Here is a 25,254-nt window from a genome sequence, read left to right on the forward strand (position 1 = left end):
TTCTCAACCTAAAAGCTGGTATAACTGTAATGTACATGTTTTTGTTATGATATTGTTAATATTTTATTGTGGGCTATTTTTTTATGCCATACTGATTTCTTTGACTGTTGCAGTCTTTGACTTTGACTTCAACTGTACTTCCTCTTCACTAAGGCAGCAGAACATAGCAGAATTAGCATAGCCATTAGCTATAGTATCTTAAAAATTTATAGTCATGTGACAAAATCTTAAACTTTAATCTTTTGATTTAAAAAGTGATTCAAATGAAAAAGCCTTGTTAATGACATCTCAAAGAGAAAAATAAATGTATTAATCCTCTAGATTCATTCACAATCCACAGATCCTTTGTTTTTTTTTTGTAGTTTTTTTTTTTCTTCAACATAACCCTGAGCGTCCACTGAGTATAGCTCTGTATGTGGTTGTGCTTCATCTGTCACAGTTCCAGTGTCTGCTGGAAGCTTTTCAGAAGTCTTCAAGCTGTCTGCTCTTCATCACACACTTTTCCAACACAGTTCTCAGTTGTTTGTTATGTATATTTTATTTCTATACAGTATTGATTACAAATTTGCAGCTCATTTATGTTAGATTAGGTGATAATTACTGTTTGTCTCTACTTAAACACAAAGGAAAACCATTTTTGCTGCTTGTCCATAAAGACAAAGTAACAAATAAAAAGCACCAACAAATAGAGGGACGTGTGGGTCTGCGTTAACGTCTGTGTGTGTGTGTGTGTGTGTGTGTGTGTGTGTGTGTGTGTGAGATAGGGTGACAGACTGAGTTAAACGTAGACAATGGCAGTGGTAACACATTTAAAGACACGCACACACATACACACATTTTGAAAGCACACACACACACACACACACACACACACACACACCATCAGGACTGCCGTCTGTCAAAACAAAGGGAACTCTTCTTGGAGGGGCATGATGATGTCAGAGAGGGGTTGCCTAGCAACGCACCGTATGTCATCAGGTTGAGTGTATTACGATTTCAGAGAGGGAAAACACACACATGCACGTCAAGTAGACTCATACTGAGGAATCTTTTGTAATGGCTACACAGCTTACTGATACACACACACCCTTACCCACACACACAAGAAAACATGAGTCATCTGATGAATATGAGTCATCCACTCCTGAGGGGGCGAAGAGACGCATGATGGGAAATTGTGATGGCGGTGACCTTTGAAGCTCTCTGACCAAGTGACCTGCTGTATGGCAGTTGTGTGAGTGTATGTATGTGTGAAGTAAAAAATAGTCTTTAATTAAGGTGAGAGCTGTGTTTTACTGAAACAGGGTGCAAACATTAAAAAAAAAAAAAAAAAGCTGCTTCATTTTGCTTTGTGAGCAGATTTCTCAGTATACGCAGTATTGTTCCACTGTCTGTGAGAGGGAGAAACAGCCAAAATCTAACAGATTATATAGCTGCGGGACACACACATTCACACACACATGCACATATGCTTATCTTGTTAACTAATTGAAGCTTCTACATATTGAGACTGGAATTCGACTGAGAGGACTGTGATTAGAATAATTGAAATGGGATGCTGCTTCTGCTGCTGTGTTGTTTAGCTGTAATGCAACCAACTGGAGTCAGCTTTTATTTGGGTAATTCAACGACTCTGCACTTCAGCACACTGATCCCTGGTGTGCCACCAGCTCCCAACGCTCCTCTCAGTTTGTACTATAAGTTATATTAAAGTCCACTCTGATGGGGACGCTTGAGTGCAGCCTTGATTGAATGCTGACTCCACTTCTCTGCATCAAAGATGTTGCATAAGCAGTCCCTTTGCTCAAATTTGCTCAGCTTTAGTCATCATTGTTATTCAGCAGTACTTTCCACATGAGGGTTAACTTACATTTACTGTGAGTTATTATGTTTTGTTTAGTTTGGACTATACCAGAAATGATCATGATGATAATGTAATATCAATGTGTGTGTTTAGGAGATGACCCACTCCTGGCCTCCTCCTCTCACAGCCATACACACACCTGGAAAAGCTGAGCAGACCAAGTTCCCCATCCCAAATAAGGTTAGTGGGACTTCTTTGTCTTTTATTCACCACAGCTCACAGCAAGATGAATAATGATGCTGATTAATTTTGGATCACAAGCGTGGTGATGTATGTTTTCTCACATTTTGTTTAAATGTTCTCTCCTTGGGCTCTGACTGCATCTTTTTTTTTCACCTTTACTTTTGCATCAGTCAGTGAGTGGAAAAAGATGTGAGAGTGTTGAAAAACCTTCACTTAAACTCCCACACTTATTGGTGTCTCATTATAAAACTAACTGCAGTCTGTCACTGAGAATCTTCAGTCTGCTAATTAGATCTGATTCATAAATTCACTGCGGTAGTGATTGCTGTAATAGAATCAGATCACTGTTGCCTCATCCTGCACAGTGGCACAAGTGACAGCCAATGAAATTACAACGTTAATGATCTACTGCATGTTTGATTCACCTCTTTACTGTGAGTCCAGAGCTGGGAGCATGAACTTTAAGAGACACTTCTTTTTTTACACAAGTTTTCATGTTAAAAGTGTAGGTACAACTCTCAATCAAGACACTCTTTATAAATGTTTTTGAAGTTGTAATTAATTAATAGCTTATGAATCAAATGCTTTTTAGTCAGTTTGGAGCCGTTAATAGGAACAAACATGGGGTTTCCAGATTGAAAAAGATCTCAGGCAGAAGTTTATCCTCCAATAGGACACTTTTTGTCTTTTTAGATCATTGGGTATTATAGAGTGCTGCAAAGTAAGTTAACTAAGAAGTTACGAGCATTGACATTCCAGAGTTTATTGATATTTACAGATGTGCGTGTCTACAGTTTACAGATGACATACAGACTTTTGCTTAGCCTGATCTCAGAAACACATAAAATGGCCACAACCTCTTGGGTGGGTCAAACAAACACAGGACCCGGGAGATGTTTGTGTCCCACGTGTAACCAAAAGTCAATGTTGACGTAACGTATTTTACATACTTTTACTAATAACGTAATGCACTTATGTGATGTTAACTAACTTATGTCACATAACAACAAACTTATGTCTCATATGTTACAAACATACTTATTTTAAACCACAATCTTTTTCTAACTATCTATTCCATAACTTATTTTTCCCCCTTAAACCTAACCAAGTAGTTTTGGTGCCTAAACCTGAATAAACTTTAACCGTTCAAAAAAGTTAACCACATGTTTAAAACCGCGACCCCTTCGGCATGTAATTTTAACACATTTCTTGCCACCAAACGTAATGCAGTGTTAAGAGGTCATGGTAATTTTCATGTATTTTTGCAAGATCAGGTTGCTTTTGCTGTAAGATTACTTGAAATTATGACTAATTAGTATTAACTGAATGCGGAATTGATGGATTCATACAAAGTGACTGTGACTTGGCTCTTAAAAACCAAATTTTTTACACCCTGACAAACTCTAATTAAACGGCTTATAACTGAGCATTATCAAATGATTATTTACCATTAGTAACGTGTAAGTTACAACTTAAAAAAGGCACGATGACACCAGAGAGTGATTTTTAAAAATTCACCCATGTGTTATTATTTATTATTTACTAGGCTAGCTAGTGATCTACCATGGTGTGAGCAGCTAACACAATGACCAGCTGGGAACATTCTGGTGCTAGTCAGAAACAATAATTTATTTTATCTGAGATACTGGGAAAAGTTCCCCAAGCTCGCAAACTGTTAGTTAAAAAGCTTGTTAGCCGGGTCATTAATGGGACAATAAGTTCACTAATTATATTCAAAAAATATTTTTTTCTCCTCTTGACTCCTGTGTCATAACTGTCTGCAAATCATGCCTATTTTGAGAAGCAGTTTTAATAAAAGACAGGGATGCAACACAGCTAATAAGCTTCAGTAGAATCCTCCATTTCCAATTCTCAAAATTCTTCAAAAATCAACATTTTCAGGATGGCTTGTTGGATTCTAATAAAGTTGGTGTATTTGCTTGTAGGAAAGAAGTAAATCTGGTCACCAACTCATCAGATTTACTTTTTTCTTACAAACAAATACACCAGTTTTATTAGAATTACATGATACAGCCACAAAGTTTTATCGTTTTAAATGTTGTTATGGCCAGGCCTTTAGAAAAAGCACCTTTTTAGAAAATCATGCTAATGTTTTTTTTGGCTCCTCTCAATCTTCAACAAAGAACAACTTTGTGCTAAAAAAAGAAAGAAAAAAAGCCTTCCATTTTCTGTTCTAAAAATGTGGTATCTGGTCGCTGTTTTCTTGTTTCCAGAGAAAAAGCCTGCGGCATGCAACGCATGATTTCCTGAAAAACAGAAAAATAAGTGGGTTTTCAACATGAACAGTGATAACAACCAGGGCTGAACAGTCAAAAGAACGCCACTTACAGAGAGCCAAACTTCACCCACAGATATTTCAAGGGAATGACATTGTAGTGCCACCCACACTGTTTGTTTGACAGGTGATGTTTGAGAAGTGAAGTGCAGGAACACGACAACAGTAATCAACAAAGACTGAGACACAATAAAAAGCAGCGACTAAAGAATTGCCTCTTCAGAAGATAGATGTTTGGAAAGTTTCTCCCGCTTGCACAAAAAATGCTTTATGACATCCCGTAATGTAAATAGTGTCACATTAAAACCAACATAAATGTTATACTCAACATTTATCTCAGAAACAGCAGTCATATTCTGAGTGAAACAGCAGGTGTTTTCCACAGCAGAGTGCTTTTATGAATCATTTTTAACATGCAAAACATCTCATTGGTGGAGGTGTCAAAAGAAACAGCGATGTAAACACGGAGGCAGTAAATCTGACCCGGTAGTTAATGAATTAGGAAAGACTGTTGTGGTACTCTCAGCCCCCTAGCGTCACACTAATCCTGCCAGTGAGTTGTAAGAATGAGGTGGAGCGTCGACGCGGGGAGATGAGAGGATCTGAATTCTGTGTAATGGCATCGTTGTACTGCTGTGAAATCAATAATGACATCTGTTGGTTTATTCATTCAACTCATCGCCCTCTGGCTTTCTCTCTCCCTTTCCCTCTCTCTCTAGGAGTCGCAGCATGTGACCTCAGGCTACAACACCCAGAGTAAGTTTCCCAGCATCAACACTTGCATACTAGCTCTATGGTAATTAACACTGGAGAGGCCATAAAGGCAATACCACCCAGAAGAAATGCGAGAAATGCAGCTTGATTTTCGAGTGGATTCATAGCCACAGGAGCATGATGGTCTGCAAACCTTTGCTTTTATCTTTCTGTGTTCATCCGAACAAGTAAGCAGACAAACATGCTCTTACCCCCACTGCTAAATTGGCCTGATTGATTGTGGAGACTGTGTTTTGGTTTTTTTTCCATTATTAAAAGCTACATGGATGCTCACCCGTAGGAACACAGACTTTGTCACTCAGCATTTAGACATGAATACTGAAATACGCCAAACTGTCATTAGTTGCCATTCATGGACAATTACACATTTGGATCATTTATTTTTAAGCCCACGCTCAAGTGGTGAATGGAGCACGGACTGCCTATCAGGTGCTTCTGTACGAAGTGACAGTATTCACTTAGAAGTGGCTAATGTGGTGCGTCGGTGGCTCAGTAGATAGACCACGCGCCCCATGTACAGAGGCTGAGTCCTCGCCGTAGCGGCCACATGTTCAACACTGGCCTCAGCCCTGCTGCATGTCGTCCCCTCTATCTCCCCCTTTCACACTTACTCTCTGTCCTATCCAATGAAGGCCAAAAAATCATAAATAAACACACAAAGGAAGCATTGCGATCAGAAAGGAGCCTGATCATGGCACTGACTTCACCATGTCTGTTGTCCATCTGCTCCACCTCTTTAATTTACATATTTAGATGTGATCACAATGCATACACAGTTGAGATATTGGGAGCGTTTATGGATACCGGGTGCAAATTAGTGTTGTCACAAATATAGATTTACCCTGAGTATCTCTGACTCTGAGTATTTGAAACATTTTCAATACTCATTTTCTGCAGTATTGACACAGCAGTACCAGCTGCTCTTACTCTCTCTCTCTCTTATTGTTAATGTTTAATACAGTCACTCTGCTGTTCTCTTCTACTAACAAAGAAAAGTCATTGTCATGTGATAGCCTTTTCATATTTATCTTTGAAGAGACATAAATCACGAATTATATTCCTAAATATCCCATGTTATTAAATATTAATATCTGTCAAGGTATTGTATCAAAGTTAGAAATTCCAATATCATGAAAAATGAGAAGGTATGTGTATCGAATGACAATTTCCGTGTCATGTGTACAGATACAGATCATGTTAACACTAAATTTTAAGACTATTAGCATCTTTTCACTACAGTCTGTTCCCGGCTCAGAAATAGCCACATCTTTCATATGCGACACACCTGCATTATGTCTCTGCAAACTAGGGACTTTAGTAAAGTAGCCTCTCTGAAAAAATAAAAACCTAAATCTCCACAGGTAGTAAGTGGACCTTAAGTTAAGATTTTTTAGAAAAAAAGATGGGGGTTTAGAGTGATTTTGTTTCACTTTTTTATGTCTCTGCATTAGTGATAGCCATGGCTTGGAGGCATCATGTTTTTGGGTCGTCCATTCATACATCTCATTCTTGCCAAAGCGATTTTACAAGAATGCCTTAAGGGAATTACTTCAAATTTAGCACAAGCATTCACTTGGGCTCAATGATTACCTCATTTGATTTTGGTGGTCAAAGGTCAAAGTCACTGTGACTTTGCGTCTGTCTCATTTATGTGAACGCAATATCTCAAAAAGATTTTGAGGGAGTTTACTTAAATTTGGCACAAACGTTCACTTGGACTCATATCAAAAGTCAAGGTCACTGTGACCTCACAAAACAATTTTTCATCTGAAGAATTCATTCACTAATTATGACGAAATTTCATACAAATGTCTAATAGGTTAAAATGATGAAGTGTTGATGTTTTATATATCCAAAAGGTCAAAGGTTACCTTGACTTTAACATCTCAATGTTCTGTAAAAAAAGTCATAGACAAGCAACAAAATGGTGAACTGGTGGCCCTAATTTCTGGTGTTATTCTTGAAACTGTGCTGAACTACCTTCTAAAGATGCTGTATGTAACTCTGAAGAAAGATTTATTGTTGAGTCTCATTCCTGGTTGTTTGGGTTGCTAATCGGACTAAACCACCAACCCAAAGCGTTGGCATGTGATGACCTGGGAATGAGACTTAACACTTAACTATCTTACTTTAGACTTATACACGTCACCTTTAAATATCTGACAAATTAAGATCCTTTAAATCCAGCATTGTCTTTAAAATGCTTATTGATGTGCAACATTGCCTTCAATTGTTGAAGACAATAAATTATATTAAAAGGAAGAGCTACTAAAAAATATGGGTAATTTTATAAATGTGATTGCAAAAATTCAGACCATTTAATACAATGTGTTTTGCCTTGTGATATGTGTCATTATATTGCCCAACAGTGCATTTAGTACATTACTGTAGTTGTGACTCCCAGGCATCAGATCATCAAAAGCTCTTTTGAACTGCTGCTCTCGTGTTAACCCCCATCTTGTAGTGTTTGAGATGTTTGTGATGTATATAAAGCTGAAGTATTTCCCCACTGGCAGCTTTTTCTCTCTGATATGAACAGCAGAAACACTACTGACTAGAATATAAAGTACAGTGAGAAGGTTCTCTGTATCCATCTGGAAAATAAATCATCACCTCAAGTTTTTGTCAGGCAGCGCATATCAGTTAGAATTTTATTTTTACCCAAACTCCTTGTTACCAAAGCAAAGCAGACACACACAGACACACACACCCTAACACTGGAGCAGAGTGTCATGTTTTCCAGTGTGACAATCTTAATACACAGCTACAGTGATTTGATTCTGGCTTCTCGTCAAAAACTAATCAGCGCGCACACACAAACCAAGACACATGCAAAACAGTGACACTTGAATCTCCTCTGTTGTGTTGCAGAGCGATGTACTGTATCTGCTAACAAGCCTGCTGCGAAACCACCAACTGCACCACAGAAGTCGTGAGTATCTCCCTCTCTGACACACACACACACACACGCACATAAACAGAGTATTTCTGACCTGCTGCTGCTGCTGTGTTTTTTGCCTCAAGGTAAAATTAAGCTTGACTCTTGGATGAAATTCACTGCTGGTAGGAGGAAAAAAAAGATTGTGTGGATCAGAGCGGGAAAGTGCAGCTACATTAATTTAACGTGAGCCAGGAGCATATTGCAACATCTCTGGCTGCAGCCCACTCCACTTCACTCACAGAGCCGTGTAGCAGGATTCATGGCAGGGAGAGATTGGAAAGGAAGAAATCTTGGCTTGTATATCTACCTTGCGACCCTGATTTATCCCTTGCTCGACCACAGAGGCTCACTGATTTTGTTTTAGGAACTGACAATTTGCTAAACCCCTTCCTCCCGAAAAGTGATCTCCAATCATAGCTTATTAACTATAACTATGTATGCGCAGCCTTTTGCCTTGCCAAAATGAGGAACACAAACAGAGAAGTGCAAGGAATGGTCTCAGCTGTGTCTGTTTTCTCAAATGTAAGCTGCAAACGTTAGCATGTCCAGCTAATTAATTTACGTAATCTGACACAGCATTACTGCAGAGATCAAGGAGCACTACTAGCTAATTATATTGTGTCATTATATTGTGTGTTATAGGTTACACTTTTAAAATAGTCCTGTTCATGGTAGTACATCTGCCACATATTAGTAAAATTAAGCTGATGCCAAAGTTCCAAAAACTGCAGTTCCTCTGATGGCCACTTGTGGCTGGCTCCAAAACAGAGTCAATCCCCATAGACTTCCATGTTAAAATGCCCAACCAGAATAGTTTGGTATGTTTACAGCCTGGTACAAAACAGTTTTGGTTTATGTAACAAATTTGTCCATTCATGACAACAGTACAGCGGATTAAAAAAAGAGTAACTAAATCCCCAAGCCACTCCTTTTTTTTCCACAGTGAAGGGCAATATGGGTATTTAGTACTGTTTTTAATTTATCCGGGTCCCACTCTTGCCATATGAATGCAAAGTATTAAAATTCTACATATTGTGGTCGGGGGGCAGGGAGGCGCTGTGGAGTGAGAGGCAGCATGATTTAGTGACTGGGTATGTCCCCACCCCCTTTCAAAGCCTGAGAATTTTTGAGACATTTTTCACATTCCAGGAAGGAGGAACTCAAGCCAAAGTGGGGGGTTTAGTTACTCTGTTAGGCTTGAAGTTACACCATTTTAAGGGGTTAATAAACAGGCTGTCTGTGAGGCGTTTCTACAGTCTGAGTCAGATCCACCCCTCGCACTTCTACAGCCCCAACCCCTCAACCAAATATTGTTACTTCCGGCTCCAATAAATTAAGATGACAATGATTGAAATGCCAAATTCAAGGCTTCAGAACGGCAGTCCAGAAACCAGTGGGTGACGTCACGGTGGCTAAATCCATTATTTATACAGTCTATGGCCTCTGTTCTGACTTTTATTATATTTGGGGAATGTATCCCCAGCCAAATATTTTACCAGATATAGCACCATGTCAGCCAAAAAAATTGGTTAGTCCTCACACTAAAAGCCTTTTGTCCTGCAACAATAATAGTGAAATTGACAGTTTTAAAGTAGGGAAAATTATGTAAGCTGAACATAACAGTGGTAATGAAATGCTTCACATTTTTTCTTGTTATTCTCTCTGCTGCTCTTTTGTTTTCCAGTCATCACGTGTGTCTGAAACTGGTGGGGATACCAACTTATTCTCTCAGAGATAGTTAGTCTTAGCACCACATGTAGCCATTAAGTCAACCCTGTCCCATAGAAATAATGCTTGTGTATTAATGAATAGTTTTCATAATTACATTGTGGTGGCAACCTAATCACTGCCTGGATTATTTTCAGACGTTTCTTTTAGTGAAGGAAACACTACATTTATGTGCAGGACTATGACACCAGAACTTGAGGTTCCCGTCCCGACTCCTGTCTGTGGTTTAGGCAGGCTAGGCTTTGATTAGGGGGAAGGAAAGATCAGGAGTTAGGCTGAATGTTTATGAAAAGTAGAACCATAAAATGAGTGTATTACAAGATTAGTTATTTTGGCTGAAAACAAATGAAAATCTTAGTCAGCGAACATGTTGCTGATTCGTTCAGTATGAACATTTTTGCAGCTTGTCAGATACGTAAATTAGCAACGTCCTCATTATGTTAATAGGATATGTAATTCACTCAGCATTACATTTCTCTCAAAGATGGAGGAAATGTGCTTTTTTAAATTAGTTGTATTAAATGAAATTTCTAGGGGACTGGGCTGTAGACCTGCATGAAGGGCAGCCGTAGCTCAGGAGCTAGAGCGGGTTGTAGAATAGTTGGTGATTTGACCCCTGGCTCCTTCAGTCCGCATGTTGAAAGGTGCTAAATAGATACACGTCCATTTACCATATTTAGCACTCCTATTACAAGAATCAAGTCAGCTGGAAACATTAAAAACTGTACAAGAGTCAGTGTTTAAAACCAACTTATGCAGCTAACATTAGCGTAATTAGCTAGCTAGCTACATCTGATCAAATCTGCTAGTGACAGTTATCATTTCAGCCAGCAAATTAGTCCATTTAAATAGGTAGCAAAAAGAAATAAGAGGACTGCTTTTGTCTCAAATCAAGGGCGCATTGCTTCAAAAAGTCAGTGCAAGGTATCAGAGTAAAATGTGCCATGAATGAACTGAAGTGTGGCAACAGATTGGTGGGGCTTAGCAATCAGTCAATTATTTGTTTGTGAGGGACTGCATTTCAAACCAAACCATTGAAAACGTATCTATTTTTACTGTCAGAACACTAAAATCCACTTGTAGACACAAAAGACACAAAACTAAAAACTATCTTTTTTTTTTTTGCTTTCCTCCAAATGTTTTGCTGCTTCTTATTTAATTTCTTTCTTGATCTGTGGAAGAGGATTTGTGCTCTGGCTGCTGTCACATTAAATGAGAGTTTTCCAGTGCTAAGTGCAATGCATTATTTATACATTTGGTGAAAGCTAATTAAAGGAAATGTGGCAAGCACGGTGTCAAAAAGGAGCTTTTGAAAATGAAAAAGACTTGCTGGTCAAAAGATGATGCAAAAACCCTGCAAGTTACGAAAAAGTCACTGCAGTCTATCGTAAGCAGTCATTCAGCAGCAGGTCAGCATGTAAACTCTCATTCCCTCCTCTTTAAGAGTGTAGTTACATAGTTAATTATTTCTCCATTAGGGTGATGTCTGCTGGAACTGGAGTGCTTTCTGTGGCTTATTACACTATTTTGCTTCCAAAGCCGATAAGCCTGTTTCTTTTGATTGTTATTGTTTGGCCTGAGGTGTAATTTTTTTCCTCGTTTTGTGTTCAAGCATAAATACTGCTTTGTTTATTAGGATAAAATAATAGTTATTGATTAAAAACAATGTCTATACTGCAGCCATTAGGCTACTGTGATGCTCAACAGCGTAAAATGTAAGGGGTAATGAATAGGCAGAGCTCGTCTTATTCAAGAGTAATTGTCCTGTTGAGGCTAATTGCTATATTCTTTGCTCAACGTTTACTTTGTCCGACCATTACAGAAAACTCATCCAACAGTAATCCTCGCAAATAGGCTCTGTTCCTTAATGCCACATTAGAAACAAAAGCAGGTTTCGGTTGGGTTTTTTGTTAGAGCAGCTAGTACTGTACCTTCCTGCTCGCTCTAATGCGATCACATGATGTTAAGACAACGTCATGTATGCAGCAGAGCAGAAGACGTGAGGAAAGCTTGTCTGGTCGAACCAGCTTTTGTGTTTGCTCAGTCTGCAGCGAGGCTGTCTCACGTGCAGGCAGGAACAGAAACCCAGAGAGCGCCCGGGCTTTTATTATCACTGAGCTCTCTAACAGCAGTGCTGGAGTTGTCATTATGTGCACAATCACACATGGTGACCTGCACAGTGTTAGCATCCCACATAGAGCAAGGCACCAACACTGTGAGGGTTACGAGTTCAGTTCATGTTTCGCTCAGTGTGTGTAGAATACAGACTCTCATGCGTTGTCACCACCAGCTAACAGCTGACTGGTCAGAGGAGGACAATAAGCAGCCAGTGTTATTGTGACGGTATTACACTTTAATACTATAATACATGCGTCCATCAGGTGAATAAGCTCTGATAATTTTGAATGAAATTTCAGCACTCCAGATGGGAAAGTGTAGGTCAGGTGTAAACAGAGATAGATTTTTTTCACAATACAAGTATGTATCTTTTCCTTTAATAATAAGGCGCAGTGTGAGCCCAATAAAGCCTCAGCTAAAAGCTCACATTTAAAGCGAAAAAATAATTCTTTATACACAACATCCAAAACATCGACCCTGCTGTTTGTCAATGTTCTGTGTACGCAAGTAATGCAAATAATAATGAAGTGTGTCTCATACTCAGTGAATGAAGAATAATCAAACACAGTGAGTATGTAAACGTGTTTATGTACATTAGTGCTTCCGACAAAAACACAGTCAAAAAAATGTATCCACTTATTCCCAGATGTCTCTTTCACAATGTAAGTCAATGGGAAAAAGTCCTTTTGGGCCAGATTGCATCGTGTGACAGACCCAGAAGTTGTAATCCACAGTTTGGCTATGTAAAATTGTTTTCAAAGCTGGATGTTGTTCTTGGGGGTTTTGGTATGAGTCGGATCTACCCTCACTCCTCCACAGCTCCACCCTCTTGGGCAGATATAGTCAATATCAGGCCACCTCTTGCTCCAAATGTCCAAGATAGCAGGTCTATGGTTGTTCAGGCTCATGCAGAGTAATGAATCACAGAAGTAGTATTCAATGCCGTCCAGTTCTTTTCATTTTTTACAAGTATGTTTCTGGCACTTGTATCCTTAGACCTCAGGCGATTCTTAACATTTTATGCTTGTGACGCCCTAACGGAAAATAAGTCTTCTGCCCATGACAGATACAATTTTTCTTTTCTTTTTATTTTTTGAATGCCTCCACGCCAACGATAACTGAGACCGGAGGCATTATGTATTTGGGATGTCCATAAATCTGCCACATTCTTGTGAACGATAGCTCAACAATGCCTTGAGGGAATTTCTTGAAATTTTGCACAAACATTCACTCAGACTCAACAATGAGCTTATTTTGGTGGCCATTGGTCAAAGGTCAAGGTCACTGTGACCTTGCATCCATCTCATTTTTGGGAGTGCAATACCTGAAGATGGCCTTTAGGAAGTTTTTCCCAAATTTGGCACAAACGTCTACTTGAACTCAAGTATATTGATTAGAACCTGGTGGTTGAAGGTCAAAGGTCATGGAGACCTCTGTTTTTTCGCCATAACTAAAGAACCCTCAAGAACCACCTTGAAATGATGCTGATTGTGTAGATCTTATATATGTTAGGCATCCATGTTTTTACAGATATGGATGAAAACTGTAAGTGCAGCATGACTGGTGCGCGGAGGCTTACAACCACGTGGCGGAATATCTGGCTTTGCATGAAAAATTATGTAGTGAGTCACAGGCAGCACTTAAAGTAATTTGGTGCAGTAGAAATCATTTTCCTTTGCTTTGCTTTACTTTGAATCAGCTCGTCACCTGCAGCTTTGTCTCCTGCCCGTTGTTTGGGTCACAAGCCCCCAGGTTGGGAAACTGCTGCCTCAGACAAACCTTGTGCCACACAGCAAGTCCTGCTTTTCACAGCTCACTTTGAAATTCAGGAAAAACTTTGAAGTTTGAACAAGCATTGACGAACATGAAAAGACAATGAAAAGAGCGCCGTGCTAAGAATCTCAAGCATCATTAACAGTTGATCCTGTGGAAGTCAGCGCAGCAATGACGGCTTAGCACCAAAGTGGAGTAAATGAGAGGATAAGGTAGGCCTCTGTGTTAAGCACAGCAGGAAAGAAAGCGTTAGGAGACAGAATAAAGGCTCTGAGCTGGTCTAAATAAATGAGTGTTGATTGTGGACATGAATCGGGAGAAACGTGTTCAGCTTTAGAGTTTTCCCTGCAAGCCAGTCAACTGTGAGGGAGATTTATGTGTGCGTTTTGTTTTGCAGGTTGAGTGCATGTGCATCTGAAATTCTCTACAGCGGGAGTGTTGAGCAATCAGTCATTAGCTGAGCGTGGCTTTGATTTAGCTGTGGAAAATATTAACATCCTCCTAGACAAACTTCCTGCAAGTACTGGAGCTCCACTCCAGCTTTACTTTAAGAAATAAAAAGACTCCATTTTATGAAGGCAATTAGGAGCCCTGTAGAAATTTGATGCTGCACTCTCTAAGCTCTGCATGTCATGGATGCTTTAGTCCATAACTCATTTATATCCGACTGCGTCTGTCCTCATGGATGCTTCCACTCTCTCTTGCATTTTATTCCTTTCCCCTCCATGCTTCTCTCTCTCTCCCTCTCTGTCACTCGCTCCCCTTCTCCTCTCCGTCATTATCATATCCATCTCACTCACTATCTCCCTCTCTCCATCTGTCCCTTCTTATGAAATAAAACATGAATCCATTATTCATTCATTCAAACATATCTATCATCACCGCGTGCTGCACTGTGCCCCTTATCTGCAAAGCTTTTTCTTATTGTGCTTCAGTTATTCACCACGCGTACGGTCCCATCTGAAAACACCACAACACTGGGGAGTGTTTTTTTAGCGGTGCAAGCACTGACAAGAGTGGTTCGTGAGGCAGTAAAAATCCCTTTAGGGGATTCTCCTGTCATAACAATAGCAGTGCCAGCTTAAAATAACAGTAGTTTGTGTGGAAGGTTTATATAAAGCAATAAAACATGGGAGCTTGCCAATGCACAGCACATAAATACTGAATAATTTGTGTGGTAAGGAGCAGGTGATGCTCTGAGGGGGGTCATGTTATCGACTGTGTCTTGTATATCTTTTTCATGGCCTGCGTACATCTGTACTGAAATTTCATCTCTTGAATAAAACAAACACAACTAAAAAAGGAAATGGGGCAATAATCAGTTTTTTATGTCTCCACGCTGGTGGTAACTATGGCCAGATGCACTGTTTTCTGGTTGTCCGTCTGTCCAGAAGTTCATACGTCCGTACATCAGTCCTTTTTGTAGATGCGATATCTAAACAAAGCCCTCTGGGAATTTCATCAAAATTGGCACAAATGTCCACTTAGACTTAATGTAAAGTGATTAGATTTTGGTGGTCATAGGTCAAAAGTCATCACCTGTCTGCTTGGGATACTAATCATACTGATCCAGTACTAAAATGTGGGGCTAGAAATGCAGCTGATTGGTCAGTAGAGAATCTACACTCTGAGCTCTGGCTCAGGGCAGGTCTTACTGTGACAACTTTTTCATATGATAGTAAACTATACCTTAAACATGAAAGGACGTTTTGCATCTTCTACCAGAAGCAGAAGAAATAGACTGAGAAAAAAAAAAGATTTCATTCACTGGGCCACCTACCGGCAACTTTTAAGGTGGATTAGATCAAAGATATCCAGCCACACCTGTAGTTTAAAGAACACTTTATTGGACCGCCGCATTTTGGCTTGTGGCCTTTTAAGGTGGAGCAATTGTAATACTAGTAATACTAGTAGTAATACTTGTAATGTTACTCAATGCATGAGATGACAACATAAGTCCATCAACACACCTCAGATTTCAGTATGACATCTTTGACTGCTCAAATTTGTCTCTCTTGGATGACGTACAATTTTAATAATGAGTAGATCTTCAAGTGTTTAAAAAATGTGTATCAATTGCAACAGAAGTGAGTAAACTGGATAAATTCTAATCATTTGGTGCAAAAGTTGGAGTTACCCTGTTCCTTTGCGCTCCAGCAGCACTAAGTCCCTGCTGTTGCCTGACAACCTGCTTTTTTAAGTATCCCATAGAGAGAGACTCTGACTCCAGCCTGCTCTTTGTTGTTCTAAAAATGTTGCCCTGCAGCCCCGTTCATTGGACAATAATCGGGGTGCAGACTTCACTCTGTATCACCGGTAAAAAAGGAAATACACTGCTCCGTCCAGCAGCAAGGGACAGCTACCCCCGCCCAGGGTCTAGGTACATGTTTGTAACTTTTGATTTCAGAGGTGCTATACTGAAAGTTTTGGATGGAAATGCGGCTTTAGACTCAAAGATGAACTAATTAGAATTTGGTCATCAGAGGTCACTGTGACCTTGTCTCTGTCTCACTTCATGAATGCAATATCTCAAGGTCTTTGAAAAAATGTCTTAAATTTTAGCATAAATATCCACTCAAGAATTAACTGTTTGACTTTGGTGGTTGAAGGTCAAAGGTCAAGGTTACTGTGACCTACAGAACATGTTTTTGGCCATAACTTAGACATTCATACATTAATTATAACAAAAATTCACACAAATGTCTCAAAGGATAAAATGATGAAGTGATGATATTTTATATCCAAAATGTCTAAGGACGACTTTACTGTGACATCATTATGTTCTGCAAAAACACTTTTCTTGCCATTATTCAAAGCCATAACTCAGGAACAGTAGTGGAGACATTTGCTGAAACTAATCTTGGGTGTCCACCTTGAAACTGTTCTGATTGTTTTGATTTTTTGTGCTGCCGGGGAGAAGATTTGTGTGAAGTGTAAACTGTAGATACAACTTGATGGGTTTGCAGAGGCTTACAACCACAATGTAGTAATTCTAGTTTTGATTAGAGGTCCCCCTAAACATCAGTGCACAATCCAGACTGAGGGACTGATCTCGGCCTGATCACGTCCTCTTTGTTTCCAAGGAATTTTTGGCTGAAGGTCAGCAGTTGTCAGACAGAAAGTTTCCAGGTGAAAAAACAATCTGGCTTTCTACTGTGAGCTCTAAAAGCCGAACATCTGGTAGGTTTTTAGTGGCGAAACGCTCCATCCACTGTCCATTTTCTCATTCCCCAACATGAACCAGGGCTGCTTTTTGCTGTGTAATTAATCCGCTTGCCAGAAAGGTTCTTCAAAGGGAATTGCAGATCACGACTCGCTACGTCCGACCTAACGCAAGTAGACAGGGGGTCAGGACCGCAGTAACACGTGTCCCTTTGTCTCTGTGCAGAATGCTGGAGGATGACCTGAAGATCAGCAGCGACGAGGAGGAGCCCGAACAGCAGGTGAGCTCCCTCTGCACTCCGTCCATTAATTTATCTGTGCAAATCGTCCCTCGCTCCATTTTTTTCTCTATCTGTTCTCAGATCAATCATGCGTTCACATCCATTACATTAAGATCATCTTTGTATCTGTGACATTTACTGATTCATTCATCTGTCTTCAACTCTAGTTTCTGGAAGCATGCATTCAGCATTCATTCCTCTTCTCATTTACTATTTCATCAGTTCAGATCCATGTGTCCAATCACCTTTAATAAGCTTTTATTAAGGTTACATCTCCAGGTATTTAATCCTTTCACTCATAAGTCAAAAGCTGTTTTTCCCAACGTCTATCCGTCTCTCTCTCAAAGTCTCACATTAGCTGAAAATATGGATATTTGGCACTTTTTTTAATCTGCAGTTCAAAACATGTCCCCAACCTATGTGACCTTTGGTCAGGTCAGCACAAAGACTATGAATAGTTTTCAGAAGACACCATAGTCAATAGAGAGTGAACTTTGTTTAGCATTTAGTGCACTCTTATCCTAACAAAGAGAGTGAGACACAAACTAGGCTGGGCAGTATTACAGTACACCAAGGACTTTTAGAAATCCCAAAGGTATGTTTTTTTAATATTGTCATAAATACAGGTGCTCCTTTTTCATTCAACTCATTGTATGTAGTACACAGCAGGCACCAAGTACCACCAGGGCTCAGTCTCCAGTCTCTGAGCTGAGCTGAAAGACACAGTGATACCACAGTGAAGGGGGAAGTCACAGGTCTGTAAACAGTCGGCTGACAGCAGGCAGAGAGAGACTGTGGGGAATAACAGCACGTTTTGGGTTTTTTTCATCTAACTTGGTGAATTAACATTTTATTTTGACCAAACCAAGCTTGGAACAGGGGTCTTACTGACTGGATCACTAGCAAGAGTAATCAAGACAGTTTCGGTGAGTTTTATTTAGTTTCAGCCAAGACCTGTAAGCAGTCACTGCACCATCTACAAATGAACTGAAGTCCAGCCCACAGAGTAACATACCTGTCCTGTTTGTAATGATCTTTGTATTACTACTTTTTCACTTTAAGTTTTATAAAACATCATTTAAATGCAAATGTAATTCATCAAATTAAAGCAGCTTTTTTAAATTGATCGAATAATAAGTCAATTGTAATTAAACAAGCTTAAAGTCTCTAATTATTCCAGTGATGCACGTCAGGCTCTACAGATTGAGGGCTAAAAACCACACACAGTCCTAATGTAACTTTAGAATTTTAAACTTTGAAAGGTCATACCTACCGTGTCATTGGTGTCATATTGACAAACCTCGGACATATTATACATGATGATGTTTTTGATCCAACAGGGATGTATCCCCACGTTCAGTTTAGTCTCCACTGACAGAAGAGGTTGTGTTTGTCACTCTGGGGCACTTTGCATATGAGCAATGCAGTTGTCCTGCTCCTCTTGTCTTGTTTTCCAGTATGCAACTTGGCACGGCGTCCCCCTCTCTGCTCTAATCACTATCATCATGCACTAATGATGCCAGAGACGAGTTCAAAGTAGTCAGTGGGGGTCGTGCTGCTGCCCCCTCCCCGACTGTGTGGACTGATATCAGCGCTCATCAAAGAGTCCATGAGACATTTTGTGTTAATGAAAAGATACTGATTCCTCTCATCCTCTTTAAACTGTCCTTCTGATTGTATAATCACAATGATGGTAGATTTTATAATTGTAAATGACGGCAGGTCATTTATAGTGGTTTTAGTTATTGCAGTTATGCTGAAACTAGATGTGTTAATTACACAGAGTGCATTCAGAAGTGCAGCAAGTGGCTTCCTCAATCAAAGAGGTCACTAAAATTACTCTTGGTATTAGGATGAATAGACAGAATTAAAAAGGACACAATGAATTCTTATTCTGTCTTTCTCTCACTGTTCTTTCTGAAGTGCATCACAGCCCTTCTTAAACACACAGTGACATAAAAACTATGTTCTATGTCAAAATCACCTCCTTTCTCCCGTACTGTAAAATATGAAAATATTTAATCATCCTAAACTTGGGAGACATATTCATAAATATATCTATTAAAATACAAGTTGTATCATCATATAAAACTGAGCCTGACTGTTAGCTGGTGGGTGATCAGAGTAATATCATAGTATAGTAGGAGGTGTGTGTTTGGATCCAGGCTCTTTGTCATCTTTTGCCTCCTGATGTTACAGTGCTGTTGAGGGAAGTTGACAGTAGGTGGAAGTCCTCCGATTAAGATTTTTATTGACAACTAAGGTGTACTTAGTTTTGGTTTTACCCATAGACTGTTGAAAAGAAGTCAACATAGCACCCTGGTCTAAACAGTGCAGCCAATGCAGAACTGCCTTAATCCTGCATTCTCTCTAATAGCCAGCAAGGGGCGACTTCACTGATTGCAAAAACAAGTCAGATTGTTTAAAAGTCTATTAACCCGACCTCTCACTTGATTATTCATAGATGAACAGTCATAACTACATACTGTATCTTAAGATGGTGGCTATTAAATTATAGAGAACCTATTGTCTTAAAGATTCACAGCAGAAAGAGTAGGAACTGACCTTGTTTGCAGCTTGACGTGTCCTGTCAACACTTTTACAGACATCCCTTTTATAATGGTGGTCTACAGAGAAAATGCTAGAGGCAATGCTGAGCGGTCTCATTTGCTAGTTTGAAGTCCTCTTTAATACAGTATGATGTTCATTTTTTAGGTTGTGGTCACATTTAGAGTAAAATACGCTAAAAAGTAGGATATGCTTTGGGGCTTGGCCACCCTGTGATTGACAAGTTGCTACCATGGTGACCCAACCCATCCATGGCACTGTGAACATTTATATCTATATTAACACAAACTTTTTTATATTTTTGGCATGTTATTATCGTCTAAGAACTTAGAACCTTTCACAGAGTGTTTTCACTTTATGAAGGTATATGTGGGTTAGCACATTGTCATATTGTCAGCCCCTCATCCAAATATGGTCACTTCCAGTTAAAAAAAAAAACAAGATGGTGGCCAAAATGCCAAATTGGAGGCTTTAAAACTTCCATGAACCAATGGGTGATTCTCAATCTACTTCTTTTATACACTCTGTGGTTTTACCTTTAAAGAATGCGGTACCTAATTTGGCTAAACTGTTGGCCTGTTACAAACGGAGCATTGGACCTAAACATATTTAAAAGCTAAACTTTTGACTGGCCACAAAATCCGATCATAGACATCACTACAACCACCCAACAGCAAAGTATGGCTATATTACTGATGTGGTTAGCTAGACATAAAATCTTGTTTGACAGAATAAATGTGTGTATGAGCTGTTTTGCTAAAGATGAGTCATCAAATTATTTAAATGTTTTACCGGAAGATTAAATATAGAGACTTTGATATAAAAATGTTTTTTTAAAACATATTTGGCATAGACCAAGAGATAACTGTACAATTAACACTGGTATACAGAATTAGAACGTGGAGCTTAGAACTTAGCATTTCACAGTGACTTGGAAGAATTGTGGAAGAAAGTGTTGTTCCCAAAAACTATTCTTATAAGTCTCCACCACACATTCACCCTCCTGGTTTTTATCTTGTCATCAATCTCATTTTCTTTGGATGTGTGATGTGGAGAGTCATCAACATAAACAGAGAGGAAATTGAGAATGAAATGAAGAAAGTGAGTAAGTTAGCAGGACAGACAGGAAAAGGGAGCAAGACAAAGACAGCTGAGACAGACTGATAACAATGCAGACAGAAGGCAAAGATAAAGAGAGAAAAAGATGGAAAGAAAAGACGAGCGAGCAAGAGACAAAGAGATAGAATGAGAGCGATGGCGAGAGAGAGAGCAAGGCTGGGATGAATTCAGTGGCATTTTTCTGTGCATGCTGTTAACAGGCTTATAGCAAATGAGTGCATGGTGTATTATCAAGCTTTTATAGCCTGAAGTAAAACACAACACACACACACACACACACACGCACAGACACATACATTCTTAATCAAATACACAAAAACACACAGACAAGCACATACAGTGTACACATGGCTACTTATATTCACAAGCATTTACACCAGCAAACACAAAACTATAAACACATACTGACACTTCTCTCTCTCTCTCTCACACACACACACACACACACACACTGTCATTAGTATGCTGTGGCACAACGCTGTGAGGGCAGCAGAGGAGTATGATGAATATGTTTTTGGCAAAGAGCAAAGAGAGACAGAGGAGAGGAGGGAATTGAAAGAAAGAGCAGAGGAAGGAGGGATGGAGGAGAAATGGGAAAGAGGACAGGAAACGAGAGATAGCAGGAAAGAGAGAGATGTTCCTAATGACTTTAGAAACTGACAGAAAAACAGCAACCCAATTACAGCTGCAGGACTGTCCTTTGTCTCTCTATCTCCCTGCATTTCTCTCTTTTCTCTCTGCGAGCTTGTGATGACAGATCACCTTGGTCAGAGCAAAGTCAAGCTTAAAAGCTCTGTCTTTATATAAAGATACAGTTGCAGCTGGTAAAAATGTCCAGCACACTGGGGAATATGGTCATGACTAGTACTCACTGTGGCACAGTGAGCCCACTGCAACAATATTTAGACAGCTTTTCTGAGGTGTTTCCATACATGTCCAGTACATGTTCTCTTATATGACATAATATATCAAACTTGAGGAAATAGTAATAGTAGGCCATTTTCCACTGTGTAGCTCTGAGACAAATCTAAGGCTTAAAGATCCTGTACAGTATGTGACATTCAAAGTAATTAATACAGCAGCAAACCACTACTTGCTAAGTAAAGACATATTGGATCAACGATGTCCTGAGCAGAGAACAAAGTCAAGCTATCTCTGTGTTTGTTTCACACCCGGTTTCTCTATGGTTTGTTGTGGTAGGATGCTTTGTGCTGCACTTATATGGTGGTTACCGCTGATATTGAGACGTGTTTGTTGCTGAGGCTTGCTAGCCGCCAGCTCAGCCATCTCCATGTTGAGAACCATGTCCAACAACTCACACACTCTGAATTTTATGGAGACCCCCTTTAAAGAAATAAACATGATAGAACACAGGGTTTTGCAGGAAACTGGTAGCAGTGGTGGTACTACACGCACCCAACTAGGGATGGGTCATGATTTTAAAATTTTTGAAAAGTCGTGGATTGGGATGGGTACTGAAACCTGGTATTTAATGGGTCCCAGTGCTGAATTATTAAAGACCAGAGTATTGATAAGCTCTGATGTTAACGGTTCTGCTATTGGCATTGGAGATTTTAAGAAGAATAGGATACAGACTACTTTCCCATCACCAGTAGAGCAGAGCTATGTACATGGCTCTGCAGCAGACGAGTATGCCTTTCTGTGTGTGGGGGTAATTTTGGTGTGTCTGTTCAATGTCATAGAGAGGCCAGAGGTAAACAGCAAAAAGCAGCTTGAGCAGAGGTGTGTGAAAACTTTTCAGTGGTTACTTCTCTTTATGTATCTCTAACCTATTCAGTGTCATTTTCAAACTTGGTGCAGACTAATTTGATCAGTGTTTTAGCTGCTTATTTGGAGAAGAGCAGGATGGTAATTAGTGACTGCATGTCATCGTATTTTGCCAGTTAAGGAGCTGAAATTAGCATGTTCACCTGGGTGTTGTGTTTCTATCAATGTTGATGGGAGCCAGAGGTGATAAATACCTGCAGAATCATTTGACCCCAGTGTGAATGCCTCTTCTACACTTTCCCCTTACATTATAAACCAGATGTCAGCAGGTTTTAGTGAGTTTTTTGTGCAGTGAATGAGACTTAATAATAGTTGAATGTTTCCCAGTAAGCATTGAATAGTACCTGTACTTGAAATGACAATTCCCTACACCCAACCATGTCTAATCACAGCCTCTCTGTTTATACAAACTGAGATCAAACTTAAACTTGATGCAGTCTCTAGTTTCCTTTACATTATTTTGACTTGTCATGGTAGGAAAATCACAGGTGTTGCTAATAACATTAGCGATGCCTCCATTCTATCCGAGTGTCTCAGTAAGCCATGACAGTGTGACAGTGATCCAACATGAACAACACCAGGTCCCTGAAACTGAAGCAGCTAAATGGAATTCAGCCACCATGAAGAGGTTTTTCATTTCCCGACTTTGCTTCGTGCTGCTTTGATTAATGACTGTGAATCAGACAGATCCTGAAGCATATCTCGTTATCAAAGTAGTTACCAGCTGACGGTTTAAACAGCCTCACTCATTAAATACGTGGACTTTGCTGTGTGATGTAGCACCACTGCTCATTTTCACTGACACTTAATAAGACTAATATTATATTTCATAAAAATGGAATAATTTCCTCTGACGATAGACGAGGAACTCTTCATTTTATGCCAGGCAAGGCATCATGTCTATAAAAAAAAAAAAAAAAAATCAGGAAACCCTGGAAAAACGTCTGTATTCTTGAAGCAGGAAATTTAAAAGTGAGGGTTTTACCATTTGTTGCACTATGGAGCATTGTTGACAAAATTAGATCCTTATTTCCTGTGCCTTATACATGCATACAGGCAACATAATACACTGTCCTATTGATGGTTACATTCTATTGTACAGATCATTTGTTGGTAGCTGTAATGTACCTGATAAAAATAATTGAAGAAGTCTGCTAGGTAGCAGACAAAGATGATAATAATGCAAGACAAAATATCCCAAAAAATCTGATTTGTTGATCACAGTGTTTTATTAGGAAGGAAATACAGGCGGTGTTTTTGATAAGGACATGAGAAAGCACTCGGTTTGTTTTGATGAGATTCACTGAATGTAAATTTTAGTGTGTATAGGTATTTTTAATCAAGTTGAATCTGCATCTGCTGAAAAAGGTCCTGAAGTGAAGACTTTTCACCACTTCAGTGGCAGCTTACCACTAAGCATCTAAAGTATATAGTTACCAAACGCAAAAACCTCAAATCATAGTTTGGGTTGGTTTAAATGTGCAATGGCAAAAATGTTTTATAAATAAGGAAAATGTGAAAAAGCGAAGCATGTGTGGATGTTTGTTGAGAACACAAGGACGCCAAGACGAGGGTGAAAATACTGCATGAAGCACAACTTTAATTAAAGAAGCTGAGCCTTTGGAAGAATTAGGCTTATTTTTTTGCTGAGATGCTTCTCACACAGTTTGCCTGTATAATCACCAGCTTCTGCTACCAAGCTGCTATGATTCAGTAAATGTGTCTTATCATGTGTTTTTAATTATTGAAGAGGTAGTGAGGTGGGTTTAGAGTTTTGTCCAGGTTCTCAGCAGGTCCTTAAAGAGTCTTAAAATATCTTGAAATCAGTTTCATAAATATAAAACCTTAAGTCATTAAATAATTTTGAATTTTGATTTGTGATGTCCTAAAGGTTCAGTGTTTAGGATTTAGTGGCAACTGGCAGTAAGGTTGCAGGACTGAAGGTTCTCCCATGATGCCAAGTGTGTAAGGTGGCCAATGCAATAATACAAATTGCCTTATTTAGAGCCTGTGTTTGGTCTGTTTGTTCAGGGCTACTACTGAAACAACATGGCAGACTCCGTTGAAGAAGACCCACTCTGAATGAGATATATACAGCTCTCACTCAAAGTAGGGGTGATTGTTTGTTTTTTTTGTCCTCACATCTTTTGTGCGTATTATGCTTCATTAGTACAGCTTGCGCGGTTTTAATTGAAGACTTCTTGCAGTGGCTTGTTGAGTGAGATAGTTGAAGCTCTGCACCGCTGTCTGTCTTTCCTCTGAGCAGGGCGGAGAAACACCACACACTAAAGTTAAAGGCAAAAAATGAGACTCCAACACTAAGCTGAAATGAAACGAGTGCTCATAACTTCAGTAAATAACATAAATTAACAGTCTAATGCTGCATTTTCGTTTATGGTGTGTGGTGTTTTGCACCAAGTTTTGCAGCCCCTCGTGACACACGCGGAGCTTGGCAGAGTAAAGAGACCGAGACAGCTGAGTGGAGGAGAGTTAATGAAGGCTGCACTCTGCTTTACTCTGCATGAACGTAAAAACAACAGCTGATATAAAATAAAGGATCTAATCACTTTTATAAGTGAAATAGCCTATCCCAATCAGTCAAAAAATGCCTTGATTGGCGTGTAACGTTTCATGTTTATAAGTCTTTTTTGTGTCCCTC

General features: G+C 39.4%; 1 protein-coding gene across 1 annotated transcript in view; it reads left to right on the forward strand.

Moving 5' to 3' along the window:
* aff2 (AF4/FMR2 family, member 2) overlaps nt 1–25,254 on the forward strand; it is a 192,820-nt gene that overhangs the window by 101,941 nt on the left and 65,625 nt on the right. Inside the window, 4 exon segments of the mRNA XM_042493782.1 lie at nt 1,958–2,044; nt 5,063–5,099; nt 7,989–8,049; nt 17,066–17,120. Coding sequence (XP_042349716.1) covers nt 1,958–2,044; nt 5,063–5,099; nt 7,989–8,049; nt 17,066–17,120 — 240 coding nt within the window.

Source organism: Plectropomus leopardus, chromosome 9, assembly GCF_008729295.1.
Source record: "Plectropomus leopardus isolate mb chromosome 9, YSFRI_Pleo_2.0, whole genome shotgun sequence".
Taxonomy (NCBI): Eukaryota; Metazoa; Chordata; class Actinopteri; order Perciformes; family Serranidae; genus Plectropomus; species Plectropomus leopardus.